The 18435-nt window shown below is 40.8% G+C and overlaps 1 protein-coding gene across 4 annotated transcripts in view; it reads left to right on the top strand.

Moving 5' to 3' along the window:
* LOC144527125 (potassium voltage-gated channel subfamily KQT member 5-like) overlaps window positions 1-18028 on the top strand; it is a 172945-nt gene extending 154917 nt beyond the window's left edge. Inside the window, exons 11-15 of one of the 4 annotated variants that reach the window (XM_078265016.1) lie at window positions 3490-3601; window positions 7154-7285; window positions 8854-8961; window positions 10499-10625; window positions 14802-18028. In XM_078265016.1, the coding sequence (XP_078121142.1) occupies window positions 3490-3601; window positions 7154-7285; window positions 8854-8961; window positions 10499-10625; window positions 14802-16073 (1751 nt within the window). In that variant the 3' untranslated portion in view covers window positions 16074-18028. The remainder of the gene's footprint in view (window positions 1-3489; window positions 3602-7153; window positions 7286-8853; window positions 8962-10498; window positions 10626-14801) is intronic. The other 3 variants (XM_078265024.1, XM_078265033.1, XM_078265040.1) reach the window with 3 other exon arrangements.
* Window positions 18029-18435: the final 407 nt, after the last annotated feature.

Below are 18435 nucleotides of genomic sequence, written 5' to 3'. Positions count from 1 at the left end.
CTATTCGCTGAATTTGACAGAAACTGTATTGGATTAACATCACTTACTATATCTTTAAGGTTAGGACAGCCTTCCGACCAATCGCAAGTCAATCACAGCTGTCAATCATGACGTTTCACCCCCTTTTTATAGCAGCAAATAACTAATAAAAACCAAACTGATCAGAAAAAAATTTGATTTCATACTTGAACACTGAAACACTTGAACAAACTTCAGCACGATAAGAACTACCTAAAATAACGTACTTTTACTATTTATGACCTATACTGCATAACCTTTGGACAGAGCCAAGTTTAGTTTGAATTGAAGGTCTCATGCTCTCCAAATATATAAAAAATAATTTTAGAAAAAACTTCCATGGTGCTTCCTGATGGAGGAACAGAAAGCAAATTTTTTTGCCAAAGCTGGTTATATTTACCGAACTTCTATTTGCGAATTAATGTATGTGGACCTCCAGCATCTATGATCAGAACTGTGTCCATAGCAAAGGTCTGCTATTCAGAAATAACAGACCAAAAAAGCTGTGTAGTAAGCGTGTATCTTCATATTTAACTAACAAAAATTAGTGATATCTTCTCATTGAACTCTAAGCAAGAAAGCAAATTAAATGTCAAACTATTCCTTTAAGTCCAAGCATGACATAACTGAACCCCCCAGTTTCACTTCATGTATGGTGGAATATTGGCTGACCATCCAACCCCCCAGAACTGGTTTTGCCCACAATTTCAGGCAGCTAAGTGGAGGAATGCTTATGGTTGTTTGCGTTTCCTTCCTTTGGCCTAGCAGTGCCAGCCTGGCAAGCCCTCCTGGGTAGCGGCCAGTTGGTGTTTGTGGTGGGTGGACTGATGGATTGATGGAAGGTGGGGGTGTCACATGGGGTGTCAGATCCAGCCAGCTGGCTGAGGCGTACTGGTGGAGAGGAATCAATAACAAAGCTAGCCAAAACCAATTTGCTTGGCTGGTTAGCCCCGCTCCGTATGATCGTTCACTGTCACTGACATGTTGGCTAACTGAGATGTTAGAAGTTGGGAAACATTTCATTTTCATTATAGGTGAAATAAGAAGTAAACTGTAGTTTAATAATCTGTTTTGTTTGATGGAGCACATCACAAATTAGGTGACACACTATCCCAGTCCCACATTATCTTCTTAATAACCACAGCTTTGACTCATTGTATCACACACACACACACACACACACACACACACACACACACACACACACACACACTTCAGCACATGCAGCTCTATCAAGAGACACTAATCTTGAGGCCTTTTACAGCATTTGGTTAAACTCTACAGTCCAGCTCTTATGGGGAAAAAATCGATACAGCAGAGTATCTTGATATTTTCTGTGGCAATACTGTATTGATACACGGACACCAAGTATCGATCTTTTATTATATAAATTGCATATGAGAATTTTATCTTCTATGACAGTGTTGGTCAGTTTGTCTGCTTGACAGTCCCATTTGCAGCAATCAAACTGAAGTGAGATGAACAAACGAAATGTATGTTTTTACTTTGTAGATAAAACAGATGTTTGGGGACATCATTTGAGAAAAGGTAATTGAAAAAGGTAATACATTGCAGTGTATTGCAGAATATCGCAATACGTTCAAAATCGCAATAATATTGTATCGTGATATTATTGTATCGTAGGACCTCTGGTGATCCCCAACCCTGGCTCTGATTTTGTAACCCTCTGCTGACCCACTCAGGGTGTCGTAACATAGGAGGCCCATAAACAGAGCTGCATTGTCATAAAGTTGTCACATTGTTAGTAATATATCTGCAGATCAATCAGATGCATGTTCTTTACTACTAGTCAGCGATTCCGGACAGCAGCTCAACAGTTTCTCTTTCAGTCTATAAGAACAACATATCTGTCTGTCTTTTACTCTTATTCAATCAGCATGTTTGCATGCATTGTTGTAACGTGATTGTTCCCTAGTATCACAATAATCAGACTTTGATGAAGTGCATTCGACTTCTGAGGAGTCTTACTGCTAGACTGCTAGAATCTAAGATAAGTACTTACTTTAAAAGGCTTCTCTGCTTCACTGTCACTGGATCTGCTGTCTTAGATTAAGTTGACTGCTTTTGTTTTGCTGTTTTCGCTCATTCTGCTGTTTTTGCTGTTGGCTTTGCTGCTTCTTCTGTTTCTGCTGTGTGTTTTGCTGGATTTGCTGCATTTTCTTACCCATAATTGTGGTACAAACTAGGGTTAGATTGGATTAGATAGATTAGATAGACTTTTATTAATCCCAAATTGGGAAATTCCAGTGCTACAGCATCAAAATATCAGACATTACAGAAATAAGACAGAAATAAAGATAAAAAAATACTGAGGAAGTTGGGTATTAAAATGTACAACTACTTAAATAGTATTTATAAAGATGTAAGTCAAACCTGTTTGTGCAAGTTGCAGTGCAGTATTGTGATGAGTCTTATCTAACACTCAGTGATGAAGTGTTAAAAAGTTGTATTGCCCGTGATAGGAAGGATTTTTTTTTTTTTGTAGTGGTCAGTGTGACACCGAAGCTGTCGGAGCCTCCTAGACTCTGTGCTAGGATTGCTCTGTGCCAGGGTTGCTCTGTGCTAGGGTTGCTCTGTGCTAGGGTTACCCTGTGATAGTTTTACTCTGTGCTAGTGTGGCTCTGTCACTGATTTGCTGGAAACTGAAACTGCCTATAGTGTGAAGTGTGCGGTTGGTAATCTGTGGTTAACGACTCTCCTATGCAGAGCCATCACCACCAGGGGCTTTGTCAACTGATTAGCAGGGGTGGGGCCTAAACACCTGTAGACAGTAATTTATGCCAGCTCCAATCAGGCCAGTGTTAAAGTGCCCTGATGTGAAGGTTACCATACCAAGCAATCATGGCAAAAGTTAGAACAGATTCCATAAAGGACTTATAAAATAAAGACATCGTCATCTACTTTGAAAGTATTTCTATTGAATGTCCTAAGGAAGTACAAACGCTTCACAATTGGCATCAAACTTCATGTTTTTATCAATCACTGTTCCCAGATACGTATTATATACTCTGCAATTGAAAGAATTATTGGAAGAATAAAAAATGTCCCTGGTGTACAGTCATGCAGGAAAGACGGATAAAATCGGATGCTTTTTTCGGAGCTGGGTGGGAGGAATATGATCACTGACTGCATGTCAGTTGGGGTTTTCAGACAGTAGTCATACTAATGCATCACATGTGAATGCACAGTCTGAGTCCCTGCCTCACAGTAAACGTTTGTTTTTTTTGCATTCAAGTAAAATGTCATTGGTGACATAAGGTAGTCTGTCAGGTTTTTGCCTAAAAGATCTTTCCTCACATGTTGCACTAAATGCTTGCTCTTGGGGGAATTGTTGGGTCTTTGTAAATTATAGTGAGTAAAGTGTCTTGAGATAACTCTTGTTATGATTTGATACTGTCAATAAAATTGAATTTATCAATGAAGAAACAAATAGAACATGTTTCTCCCCAGCAGCAGACTCCAATATGGCGGGGGAGGATGGCTTCGATGAGAAAGGCTGTCACTGCGAGATCATGGTGGAGGACTTGGTGCCTTCAGTCAAGGCTGTCATTAGAGCTGTCAGGTGAGTCAAAGCCTCCTTCATTCCAAATAATACTGTATTAGGGGTGGAACGGTACATGTATTCGTATTGAACCGAAACAGTACGGGCGTCTCAGATCGGTACATGAATTTACACGGAGAATACACGGTATAAAAATAAATAAAACTTGCGTGCAAATTAATTAATGTAATGTGGAACTACTGTTACATACGCGTTTCTTAGGGACACCTAATCTGTAGCCCCGCCTTAGCTCTGAAGCTCCCAAGCTCCGCCTACATGTCGAGTTGGTCCAGTGAGTCCACACGAAGCAAACTAGTCCCTTCCATATACAACCAAACACAGATGTACTGTAGCTGTATCCCTTCTTGCCTCGACCACAAATGGCTTCCGGGCCCATTTGCTTCGCAGTTTGCTCCGCTGTTAGTTCCGCTTTTAGCTCCGCCGTTAGCTTCGCCGTTAGCTTCGCTGTTTGCTGCTAGCTCCGCTGTTAGCGTGTGACGCTAACGCCACAATTCGCCAACTGCTCTGTGTAACCGAAGTTGCTCTTTTAACACCCCAGCTCTGTGTATTCACATATGAGAGCAGCGCTTGTCTCCCATATCACACTACTAGCTGATTGTCTTATTTTGTTTACAAGTTCCAGATGGAGTCTGGAGATGATGTGGGGTAGCCTACTTATTGTTTACTGTTTACATCTTACTTTATACGCTTCAGGCTGTTGCAGCTAGCTCAGGGGAGAGACTGGATGACACTAGGTGGTACAGCCTGAGACATGCACAATAAAAAAAATTGTCTTCTGCATTTTTGTTATGCTTTTCCCTCCACTGTACCGAACCGTGATGTCTGAACCGAGGTATGAACCGAACCGTGACTTCAGTGTACTGTTCCACCCCTATACTGTTTTTGTCTTGCATGCAAACAAACCCTGATTGCAACCCGCTGCCTTCTTGGGGCTCTCCTGATTGAACGTGCTCCGGGGATTAAAGTGACCGGACAAATATATATTTTCCGGTTAGTGCGTGCATTAACACTGCGAAGCTATGTAAAGGGAGAACAGGTGCAGTTAATACAGGTAATGAGTGGAGAACAGGAGGGCTTCTTAAAGAAAAACTAACAGGTCTGTGAGAGCCGGAGTTCTTACTGGTTGGTAGGTGATCAAATACTTATGTCATGCAATAAAATGCAAATTAATTATTTAAAAATCATACAATGTGATTTTCTGGATTTTTGTTTTAGATTCCGTCTCTCACATTTGAAGTGTACCTATGATAAAAATTACAGACCTCTACATGCTTTGTAAGTAGGAAAACCTGCAAAATCGGCAGTGTATCAAATACTTGTTCTCCCCACTGTATTCCATATGTACGGGGGATGATCCCCCTGAGGTCAGGTACGTGGATACTTCTTTTAGACACACCAGCTTGCCCGGCCACGCCCTATGCTATTTCCTATAAAGCACCTGTGCTGGCGTGGAATCACTGATTGTTTGATCTCCACCTGAACTCCTCAGGTGGAGATCATTGTACAGAAAATCCACATCCATCTAATATATAGAGATTTCTTTGGGATGTTCGTTATTGTTACAATAGAGCTCAACAGTCCCGCCCACAGCGGGTTCCGGAAGTAAAAATACAATGCAATTTCTCCATTGACAGTTGCAGTATAAGCCATAAACTTGTAACCGTTGATGGTAGACTTAAAACCAGCTTGCCAACATGACTAAGTGATTGTATATGCTCATATAGATGCCACAAATCATGGGGCACTAACCTTGTTTAGAGATAAATGTCTTTTATTCGCGACGTCTTGGATAAGTACTTCATTACCCACAATTCTGAACAATCCTACAGTGATGCCTCTGATTGGTGGAACTCATGCTGGTGAGGAGGGGGGGTGTCAGTACCCAATCTGTGCTGCCTGCACGATCCGTCACGAGGAATTACGTTTGCACAAATCACGATCTTTTCCACGCTTCTGACGTTAGCCTCTGCCGGGAAGCTAACATTAGTTTAGCTAACAGCTAATTCGGCTAACCGCTAGCTGACAGCTTGATTCAGTCTAAAATAACGTTAACTCAAACTTAACACTGGGTAAAGCCGTCTACAGCTGACGTAACAGCCGTTATATATGTTAACGGTTATTTTCAGGTTTTATTTTGAGGGTCTTTTAAAGTTATTACATGCTGTCTCAGCTAGCGGTGGTTTATGGGAGGAGTAGTTCCTTTGCTCTGAGATGACGATATGTACACAGTCTTGTACCTTTGACTTTTTGGGGATTTTCTGTTCATTTTTTTACTCGAAATGATACGTTGTATGCTTATGAGTCACGTACCACCTGGTTAGCCTAAGGCATGGTCTAAAACTCTTTATACGGATTTTTCCAGACGTCAATGGGAGAAATGAATCAGAAATTTCCTTCCGGAACCCAAGGTCTCTCAGAAGAGGGGCGGGACTGTTGAACTCTATATAAAGTGTTGTACTTCTTTTCAGCTCCATGTGTAGTAAACGGATGTTATGTATTTATGCCTTATTTCATGAGGAGAATGTGATTGGTGCAGACCCACAGCCACTTTCTATTAAAATGGTTTCAGTGTCTCATACTATTTGCCTGATGAAGGTCTAGTACCGAAACGTTGCCATTCAATTGATCTTAGGAAGTTACACTGCCATTTTCCTGAAAATGTTTTTCCAAAGTTGGAACAATTTTGCTTATGTTACATCTAGCAACATTTGAATTAAAATCTGATAATTGGTAGGCTGTTTGATCACTCTATCAATCCACACCCACACAGTCCTGATGAAGCTCATTTGAGAGTTAAAGTCCTCCTAATGTATTTATAACATTGATTGTTTCTTAATTAATTCTGACGATTTTATGTTTTGGAGAAATTCCAGAACTGAAGCCAGGCTCAGTTGTATTGCTGTCTGTGCTTGCCGATCCTTTCCTCTCTCCTCAGAAATTCACACATTCGGTCAAATACTCATGAATTTTGCCTCGAGGCTCCACAGGTGCATACAGCACATTCATAGAGTTGCTTTTGAGTGATAGTTTTACATGCACACCGCTAAAATAAGCAGCCATAACCTCATTGGTTATTTGGGATGTTTTACAATGTAGTGATTGTTTAGGTGTTCTGACTGTTTGCATTGGTGTGAAGAAACACATACAAAAAAACAAGGAAAACAACATGTGCAGCTTGATGTGTTTTCATTAGCTGGAGTCTGTAAAATAGCTCAGCTTCATACATACAAACATACATACACACATACATACATACATATGTACGTACATACATACGTACATACATACATACATACATGCAGCCTCTTTTTTCTAATGTTAAATAGTTATATGTAGTATGTGGTATTTGTTTCTGTATTTATTGTTTGTTTATTTCATATTAATGTTAAATATGTTTATGTATGAACCAACAACCAAGGCAAATTCCTCTTAAGGGCTACTTACTTGGCAATAAATCCTTTTCCGATTCTAATTCTGATTCAGGGAGAAAAACTGACTGTATAACAGCTCCCCCTGGTGGATGATATATGAACTTATCTGCTGTTTGTGCAGGATAATGAAGTTCCATGTAGCCAAGAAGAAGTTTAAGGAGACCCTGCGTCCTTATGATGTCAAGGATGTGATCGAACAGTACTCTGCCGGTCACCTGGACATGCTGTGTCGCATCAAGAGCCTGCAGACCAGGTAGGAATGACCACAGGCCACACACACTGCATGACAACACAGAGTACCCCCAAGGATTCTTCAAGTTCATTTTAAGACTTTTCAAGACATTTTTGATACCACCTAGGATGAATTTCAAAGCCAACTTCATGGTCATATCAGTGTGGATTCTAAGCCAGAGAAAAAGTATTCACCATAAAAGTATTTACCATGTAACGTTACCTGAATTTAATTAAATATTTTTGTGAATTGTGTGTACTCTGTTTGTACATAAAATTAATACAAAAAATGTCTTGTATACTATGAAACCAAAAATACAAAATAAAGTGAATTAAAGAAAATTCAAGGAAACCCCCACAAAATATTTCTTTATGACGTTACGGCATTTATTTAATCCTATGATAGGACAATTAAAAAATGTAAGACGATATTGTAAACGATATTTAATACTAATAATAATCAAAACGAAACTCAAATACTTTTAAGGCCTTATTTTTAGAATATTAAATGTGAGACTTTTTAAAGGTGCCCTGCCACACAAAACCGTTTTTACTTATATTTTTTAAAACATGTTAGGTCCATATGTGTTTGTGTTATGTTGTGAATGTGAAAATGAACTGCTAACTCCTCTGTCAGCTCTAGCCACTGAAAAGAAATAAGTGGAGAAATCAGGCCATTTACAAAAGTTGGTCAGTCTGAGGTGGTGTTGCCTGAGCTCATTACTATTCATGAGCTCGCCCAGTTGCGCTGGGTAAAGGATGCTGATAGCCAGGCTCTCATTGGCTAGCTGTTAGCCAATCAGAGTCAAGCAGCTTAGCTCGTTGAATATTAATGACAACTGGCACAAATCGAGCAGAGTCTTCCTGCAGGCTTTCTATACCACGATAGAATGGCTTGAAACAAGGTAACCAAGGCATTTTTTTCCACAAAAAATGTTATAGAGTCCATGGTAGAACTTCAGACATTACCACAAAGTAATGAAATACGTGTAGCAGGGCACCTTTAAATACTTTTAAGACTAGAGATGTATGCCCACACTCAGGGCTTTAAATTACCACCTGCCAACCCGCCAAATGTGGGTAAAAATTACCTTTGGCGGGTAACATTTTAAATCTAGTAGCCAGTTTGGCCGGTTGATAAGGAAGCAAACAACTCTGCGTCTGTTTGAATCGGCCGGCTGCAGAAACGATGCAACAAGTCAGAAATGTGGGCGGTTTTTGTGTTTGGCTTGGAAACATAATATTTATCTGGCAACACTGCTTGTAGAACTAATCCTACATTTCCCATGAACACTATGTTGTGACGTGGGCTACGTGCCTAGCGTGTGGTATCGATTACGAGAAGACGAACAGAACGGTGCAAAACAAACCAGAGGAGCTGAAATCAAAGTAAAGTTAATTAGGAAAAAAACAAAAACAAACATGGCTAGCATGTGTGTATATGTGCACCTGCACTCATACCTTATACATGCATGGGTATATGTGTGTGCTACGCGGGTGTCTGTGTTCTTTGCATTTTTGTGATTTTGTCTGTGCGTGTTTATACATGTGTACCTCTACGTGTGTGTGTTCCCTTTGCTTTCCTCACAGGCTGGACATGATAGTAGGCCCACAGCCCCTGAGCAGCCGGGCCAAGACCTTTTCCTCCCCCTCCCTGCCTGTCTATTACAGCCAGGGCAGAAAGAACTCCACCCAGGGGTCAGAATAACACCCCCATCCTTCACATGTCCTATGGGTTCAGTTGGCTTGTCATTCATTCAATTCAGGAGGTGGTATGCTCATGTATTTGCTCCATAGGGCAAATATGAGAAAATGGCTCAATATGGTGGAAAATAGTAAAAACTACAAATTTGATGCCAGGGCTCTAGATTGATTGCCTGATATAATAGAATATATGATTTCTTGCTGTAATGGCCGTGGGATCAAAACATTTGGTTTTAGTGGGTTATATTGTGGACATCTGGGTCTGAGTGTGTAAATGTATTTTGAATACACAGTTTATTTTTGACTTAAATATAGGAACTGATGTTGAACTTCCAAAATTTGAGGAAAAACTCACACTCTTACCCCAAATCATACCATATGCATTAATGGTCCATTTGACCATTTGGTTTTCCTTTCATAAATGGGTATTAAAAAACAAAAAATAAGTTGTTGCTTGATTTTCGTTTGAAAAAACAAAATCTAAAATTTAAATACAAGGCGTTTTTTCCTTTTCATGGTCAAAAGCTATGACCAAATTAAAAAATAAATTAAAATGGTTAAAAAACAGAAAAACGGAAATATCTGGATTATAAAACAAAGTTTAAACTTTCCTCTTTGAATTGATTGACCTGGAAGTGCACTGCTCTTTTCTCACAAACTTTCCTGTCTTTTCCTGTCCTGAATATGAAGTCATCCACTAACAAAACTCAAGAAAAATGCAATATATTGAGTTTGGTTCTGTTCAAATTTGCACTACATTTGGATAGAAACCTCATTAATGTTGGCTAACCACAAAAAAACAATGTGGGAATTTCAAATGTTTTGCTCAAATTAATACACTTTTTGTGACATTGCATGTCTCTGGTATGACCACATCAAGTGGCAAACCACAAATGTATAAAAACACACATTCAAGAAAGACACACTTTTAGATGGGAGTCTAGTTTGGTGTTGGAAGATCATGTCAAAGCTTTAATAGTTTATTTCTCCAAAATGTTGGTGGCATTACAATTGCATGACATTGCATTGGCTTATCTCTGCTCTGTGTTGAATTGAACCCTATTAACAAATGAAACTTTATCAACCAGATTCTGCTGAACCTCACTGGATTGAACAGGAATAGTGTTTCTGTAAGAGCTGAATGAGACAAAGACACTGAATGTGTGCTGTAAAACTAAAGGAATACAAGACTTCATTCAGTATCAACCTCTTAACTGTTTAATACAGAAACAGTAGAAACACATTCGGGAAACATGCCATCCTTACGTTTGATAATGTTTTCTCATCCAGTGAGGAAGTCTAACCTCTCATTTGCCTGTATTTGTTGGAAAAGAAGCTGTGCTTGGGGTAATCTATAATTCTGTTGCAGTTTCAACCTTCCTTCCTCTCTGTGGGCTGACTCGCGGATTTCCACTTTCTTCACTTTCTTCTGTCATTAATGTCTTATTGTCTTTGCATGTGCTTGTCTGTGTGTGTGTGTGTGTGTGTGTGTGTGTGTGTGTGTGTGTGTGTGTGTGTGTGTGTGTTCCAGAGTGGACCAGATCCTCGGGAAAGGCCAGATTCCTCTGGATAAGAAGATTCGGGAGAAGCTGCTGTCTGATGGAGATATTTTAGAGGACATGAGCATGCTGGGTCGAGTCTGTAAGGTGGAGCGGCAGGTCCGTTTGTTTTATTTTCTAATAGTGTGTTAAATAACCAGCAACCAGTATGCATTTACTCTACACGCTTCTGGCACAGAGCCATTCCTCTTATTGATGTGCAGTGGCCTGTAACTGGTTGTCATGAATAGAAATAAGCCAGTTAGTTACACCAGAGGCATATGGATAATTCCACATTGTCAATAAAATATAATTCTACTGATACATTCACATTTCCTTCTTAACAAACGTTTGAAACAAACAAACAATGGACACGTTGTACCAGTGTACACTAGTGTCCATACTTAGGTAAACAAAACAAAATGAATCCACATTAGCATCCCCACTGTGTGTGAAGCACCCCCACTTTGGGAACCACTGAACTGGCGCTTAACCACTGCTAGTACTAACTCTGCTTGACTCGGCCGCGGTGCCCCGTCCTCCATTTTCCATTGTAACTTAGTGGTGCGTTCATGCCACCTGGGAATATCAGGGACCGCCCTCGTGATTACGTTGTTTTTCTGACTGCCAGCGTTCACATGGTCGGGATGCATGTTCTTCTTCTGCTGTTATATTGGCGTTTGGCATAACAACTGTTGAGCATAGCCTAGAGCATCAGGTGTGTGAAAACATGGAGGGCACAATAACAAAAGAATTGCTGCTGTTTTCTTATGCGAGCATACAAACAGCACATCGACAGGTGTTTGTTTGTGTTATCTGCAGGACAACGAATGGGAAAGGACACGGATAAGGTGTTGTTTTTTTATACATAGGCCTATTTATGAATAATTTGAAACATGTTATGTCTGTGTATGTTTCTTGGCAGATGCGTTTGTCCACAATAAACAGTTTATTGTCATTGAAATATTTTCAGTGAACCAAAGTCGCCTATATCAAATGTCCGTTGTCAACAATGCGTCACCAACTGGGAAACTCTGTTAGCAAAATCAACCCGTTTCCCACCTCTGATTCCCACATGAAGCGACGTGAATGATGACGTTTTCACTGGGAAAAATGTTTTTCCGATGCCCATGAAAGCACGGTTAGTAGCGTGAGGCGAGCGTGGCTGGTCGTCATAGCGCCGCCGCAGGAAACTGCCGCAACCTAACGCGACACACAGAACAGAACATCGAAGGTGTGTTGTTTTTTTCGTCATGTGGCTGTTGCCACAGCAAGAAGACAAATTTTGTTTCAAAAGAAGCTGGAGGCAGCAAAAAAAACACAGCTGGCTAAACTATTTAAAAATGGCAGATTTGTTTAGGGCACCCCCGTCCGTCGCTAGCAATGATGACGCAGTGATTAGTGATGATTCTCTCCGACCAATCAGTAGTCTGCAGGTTTTCACGTCACCTTTTGGTATCGCCTCAGCTCGCTTGGAACCTTGATGGAGTTGATAGTAAAAAGAAGTACCTGTTAGCTACTGCCAGGTACTTATTTTCAAAATGGAAAAACAAAAAAGGCGAGGAGAGTCGAGGCGAGTCGAGCAGGTACCATGTAATGGAAAAACGCCTTTCACATTATCTGCAAGTAATACTGTGAAATAGTTCAGTGTTACAGCAACAAACGTGGTAACATCACAGTTGCAACAATGCTACAGCTGTTTGTGAAGTAATAGTAGTATGTATCTCCGCCTAAAACCTAAAATGTCACTTTTTTGTGCGTAAAACCAAGTGCAACTATGAATTACTATAATTATACCAATGTCTCTTTCAAGAGAGACTGTTGCAATGTGCGCCATGATCCCCATATTGAAACGATATTGCGTCCAACCCCACCTCTTATGCTACCAGAATAATTAGAGAAATGTGATAATCATATACAAAACCGTATGCTTTTTTTTTAGTACATTACAACTTTTGTTTAACAAGTCCGTCCCCCCCCAATCCCAGCCCACAACAGTTTATCTCTTAAAGCCCCTCTTAATGTTGCAGGTTAACAACCACTGTTGATTAATAGGTACATAAAGCACTCAACATATGTATATAATTGTTAAAAATGTCAAAATGTGTTTTTTGTCGTTTTTGTTGGTATTAGTGTTGGTTTTTTAACGCAATTCGGTGATAACGTCACGTTAGGATGCCTCACTTCACTCCTACGAGATGGGTGGGTTTTTGTTACATTACACACAAAGCTAACTGGCGGAATTAGCTAACGTTGCGTAGCCAGCCAGCTACTTCGGCAGTAGTTTCAGCGAGCTAACCACGACAGCTAACACATCCACAAGTGTCTCTATTTCAAACATCACTGCAGGTTGACTGCTTTTAGCAGCAGAGGTTGATTGTGGGCGACAATACTGTCGTGGTTAGCTCGCTCAAAACTACTGCCAATTGCCGAAGTAGCTGGCTGGCTACGCAATGTTAGCTAATGTCCGCTAGCATACGTACAGGCTAACTATAGCCAGTTAGCTTTGTGTGTAACGTAACAAAAACCCACCCATCTCGTACAAGCGAAGCTTAACATTTAATTCAATAAAACTATGGTACAAAAGGAGCACTAATGCCACAGGTCTTATGTTGACAACGTGGACGCAGATATAGGAAACTCCGAAGGCAGTCGTAATATTTACCTAGCTAGCAGTCTAGGCTAACGCTGTTGCGCTAACGTTAGCAAACGTCTGTGTAGCTAGCTGTCTAAACTTGTGAAAAGCCGAACAGCATCCCCGTCCAAGCTGTGTTTCACTTTCCCTCCAATATTATTATACACATAATAAAGACACATGGACTCGGTCGAGACCAAAAGCCATATTTTGCAAGACCAGTGGCACAGACCGAGACCATAGACAGTGAACCAAGACGGGGCTTTCGTCTGTCGTCTCCCCAACGTGACGTAATGCAATGCATTGTGGGGGAAAAGAGAATCATTGCAAACCGCTGTAAAATAGTACTACTTTTTCGTATTTTATTCCATTTTGTGATATCCATTGTATTTGATGTTGCTGGGTAACAGTTAAAATGGTTATTACCAACAAGCAAATTGCGCAAATTCGTTAGAAAATAAACCCTGCAAGATGGGCTTTAACATCTGTTGTACTATAAGAGCTTAAAAAAAAAAAAAAAGAGAGAAATTATATAACAGTATCATTATGCACAGAACAATAGTACCTCTAGCAAAGTTGATATGCATTATTCAAAAATAAATAAGAGTTGCACCTTTGCTTTCACCCTCCAAGACATGCCACAGTCCTTTCCCCTTCTGGGCTTCACCACTTGTTTGAATTTTAGGTATCCTTTCCCGCATTTCCCCTCTGTAAAAGCTCCCCTATGTCTCCTTTTCTTTAATAAATTGGTTAGATGGCTTACAGATTTTCTCACACACCCCCAATTAGTTTTTTTAATATACTGTATATGTCACTCTCTTCATAGACATTCATTGTAGAGCTGGGCGATATGGAGAAAATCAAATACCACAATATTTTTGACCAAATACATTGATGTCAATATTGCCGTGATATTGTAGGGTTCACTATTGGTGCTTTCACAACAAATTTACATAATGAGATTTTAGATAAATAATTATCAATAATGTGGATATAATGACTAAAGGCAAATAACAGAACAGCTAGAACAGTCTGCTAAGTTCAGAAAATGACATCACTTTACTGTAATGCTGCCTTTAAAGCCTCTGAACTCCCACACAGGTGATTTCAGTTATTCTGGCTGATTAGACTCTTTTCAGGTTGAAGGTGGGCCAGAGCTTTGATGGGAACTTATTAGGTCACAAATTCTTTCTACCAATAAGGATGACAAAAGCTGTCATTTGTCCTGCCCTAACAGATGCAACAACACTAACAGTGGACTCAGGAAGATGTCAATCACTCTAAGTCTAACCACACCCACACAGTCCTGGAAAAGGTCCAATCAGCCACATTAACTATGACCACCTGTGTGGTTGTTAAGGGCCTTTAAAACCAGGACAAGACAACACTCACGTCATATTTTCTTCTTAACAAATGTTTGAAATAAGCAAACAATGGACACATTGTACCAGTGTACCACTGAACGATATCCAAAATTTAAGACGATATCTAGTCTCATATATCAATGTCAATATTATATCAATATGTTGCCTACTACATTGTCCTAATACATTGCGCCATATTCTTGATCCAAGGACCAATTGTACGTGCCTCCGTTTTCTAACCTCATGCTTCCTTATCTCTGCACTCCTCCCTCCCATCCTCCCTTTCTGTCCTTCCAGGTCCAGTCGATCGAGTCGAAGCTCGACTCCCTGCTCGACATCTATCGTCAGGTTTTGCGCAAAGGCTCGTCTTCGGCCCTCACGCTCTCCTCTCTGCCCCTGTTTGAATTGGAGCAAACCTCTGACTACCATTCCTCCGTCTTTAGCAAGGACCTGTCCAGCTCCACCCAGGTCAGCAGCGGTGGAGCGCTTCCCCTCGGCAGCAACTCTCACCCCTCCCAGGGAGGACTCCATCTCATCCTGGCGCCGCCCAATGAGCTCAACCTCAATCTCAATGCCTCCTCTTCCACCGGCCTCACATCTTCCTCTTTCAGCCCGTCTCCATTGCCTCACCACCACCACTACCGTCCTCATTATCATCCCCACCACCACCACACCCAGGCTCAGGCCACCACTCCTGAAAGTGGCACTGACGAGGCTGTGGGGAGCTCTCCACCCGTCCTCACCCCAAACAGTATCAGCAGTGGTGGAGGAGGAGTTGGAGATGGAGGGTTTCCTCTTCTGGCGAGGCTTCCGCCACCACCCCCTCCGAGCCGGAGTGGGGGCCCGAGCAACTTGCCACGAGCCACTTCCGCAGAAGTGTCCCCTGACATGGAGGACTTTTGTGGAGGTTTGGGGATGCAGTTGGAGGGCAGCAGTGTTGGGGAGGACTTTGGCCTTGGTTTGGGGCTGGGCAGACTGGGGCAGAAGCTACAGGGCAGCGCCAACACCAACGGCAGGCTGAATACAAAGGATGAGGGCTCCTGGAGGAGACAAATGAGCCTGGAGCTGCAGCCCCTGGTGCCACCTGCCCCGGGCTGCTGCTCTGGCCCCAGCCAAACGGACCGAGGCTTGGGCAAGTCCATGTCCGTGCAGGACCTGATGCAGGCAGCCCCAGGGACTGTCCAGGACGCCCAGCACGGCCACGGCCTCTCATCTCCGAGCCCCAGTACAAGCAGTGACTCGCCCATTGGCTTCCACAGCTGTAGCCAAGACCCTGGGGGAGGAAGGGGGGGTGGTGGTGGGGGTGGTGGTATAGGCAGGAGTGTTGGAGGTGGATGGGGTGAGGAGGACCTCTTTATCAGCGATAGGGACCTGGAGGCGCAGGGGTTTGACTTCCTGTCACTGGGGGCCGCTGAAGGCCACACCTACTCCTCGGAGCTGCTGAGGACAGAGAGCAGTGTTGGGGCAGGCGCCCGCAGCTCTAACCGCAGCCTGGCCAGTGCTCACACAGCCTCGCCCTCCGCTGGCAACACCGAATTGCTGAACATGCCGCACGTGCGGCTAAAATAAACTTGCCTATCTGTTCAGAAGGCACGCAAATCTCACCTCACAGAGTTTTTAGCCTTTTTGGAGGGGAGTGGGAGGTTGGGAATATAACTGTGGGAACTTTTTTTTTTGTTTATTTTCATGTTGATCCATTTGATAAGAATCACAGTATTTTCATACAGGATGATCACATACGGTATGGCATATCATTGCATGAGTTACTCTTAGTTTTATAGTGTGATTGACAAATCTGAGATAAAAGATGAAGATGTGCACAATGGGAGCACAACCCCCCAAAGCTGAGACTTTGCTGTTAAACTAAGCCAACTAAACTTGGTCCTGAGAGACGGTTGTTTGATACTGTACAGTATGTGACCTTAAGACAGAGCATGAGCATTGCATGTTTTCAGTCAAAAGTACTGACATTAGCAAGAAACAGTTTACACTTAAAGTAAGAAGGCATGGACAACAAACACTTTCTTTCCATATTGAAGTGAATGTTACCTTACCACTGCCTAACGTTCAATTTCGATTTTATGTCCATCAAATTCTGTCCGTTTTAGAAAACCAGATAACCTCCTTAAGATTATATCCTTAAATTATATGAATTGCTATCCTTAACCAATGACTTTGGTTGCCCACAATCTTTTCAAAAATCCTCCACACAAGGGCCATAACAGTGTACATGCTAGTTTTAGTTTGAAAACTACAGGTCTTGAATTGTTACCATTTTTTCTGACCATTTCCAAATGAGGGCAATACAGTTTTAGAAGATTTTTTTAAATGTATTATTTCTACAGTTTTAGCAATCCATTGGTTTGCAATAATGTCCAAACAGTAAATCAATTAGCAGACTCCTGAGACATGCTTGAGTTATGTAATATATTACAGTGAATATCAGGCCATTTTTGTCAATTTTACATGATATGGTTATGCAGTTTAAAATCACTGTAAAAGAAATTACTTGAATGACTTGAAACAAGCGAGTTTGAAAAGTCTGCTAACTGATTTGCATCATACTGCCAAACAACAGACAAAATACTTTCTATTTCTATTACTATTTCTGAAACACAGCATGTTAAGTCCAAACAAAAACTAAAACATGCAGAACACAGCACTGGTGACGTCCTTTCATTTATTTTTTCTTATTTTAGTTTTAAGTTTAGTAAAGGGAAGATATCTTATTTCATGGTCATGGTCAATGTTTGCTTTTTTTTCATACAGTGTAATGTGGGATTATGTTTGCTTCCTTGAAGTGGACCCGCTGCAGAATGTATTCCTGTTGCATGGTACAGAATCAGGTAAATAATTATAGTGCCACAAGCTGCAGGTAAATACTACCCATAAAGCATCCAAAGCCTCAGTGGAATAATCCCCCTTAGCTAGCAGTACCTCAATATAGACCCATATCAAAGACCCAAATATATTTTCAAAGGAGGCTTGGGGTCAGTTTGCTTTCAGGATGTGGATTTTACTTTCTTTCAGATATTTAAATATATTTTGCATGAAGAGGTTGTCATATCCAAACCTATCTATAACTGAGAATGATTGCCACAACATTAAGACAAATCCCTATGTACGGTTCAGCCTGATTGCATCAGAAGTCAGAAGACCTCAACATGTGCAGTACATACAGTATATTGGTGCCTTGCTTTTGTGGTACATCTCCATATCTACAATTTCCTGAAAAGTGCATTATGTCCCTCCGAACAGAAATGGTCGTCTTCATTTTCTCTCCTTGTAAATGTTATGACATTTTACGTGTTTTTATCCCGAGATCCTTTTGCCACTGGGCATAAAAAACAGGCCTTTGACATGTCAGCATTCTGTCTCGTGTCTTTTAATTTATTTAAATTATGTGCACATATTTACACACCCTAGTAATAGTCTCAGTTAGATTTATGAAGCCTGTAATGTAATGAAAATGCAAGTGAACTTTTATTCTCATTCATCAATAAAGGAAATTCTATAAAGTTTGATTTTTGCTCTCTCGTCGTCATTCACTGAACCTGCGAGGTTAGTCAGTGGCTCAGACTTAGCAATGATACCAGGAACCATGACATTCTGTTTAAACATCTTTATCTATCTTATTAAAGTATACTATACTAAGATTTCTTTTAGAACTTTTTTGATATGCCATACTATGACTTTTTTCAACACACTATACTATGACTTGATTATCACTTTTTTTCGACATACTGTACTATGACTTTTATCACTTTTTTGACATACTATGACTTTTTTCAACATACTATACTATGACTTTTTTAACACTTTTTACGAAATGCTATACTATGACTTTTTATCGTTTTTTAGACATACTATACTGTTACTTTTTTTATCACTTTTTCGACACACTATACTATGACTTTTATAATTTTTTTAT

Source organism: Sander vitreus, chromosome 2 (genome assembly GCF_031162955.1).
Source record: "Sander vitreus isolate 19-12246 chromosome 2, sanVit1, whole genome shotgun sequence".
NCBI classification, from domain to species: Eukaryota; Metazoa; Chordata; class Actinopteri; order Perciformes; family Percidae; genus Sander; species Sander vitreus.
Note: the sequence above shows the minus strand (reverse complement) of the source record. Positions and strands in the feature narration are given on the sequence as shown.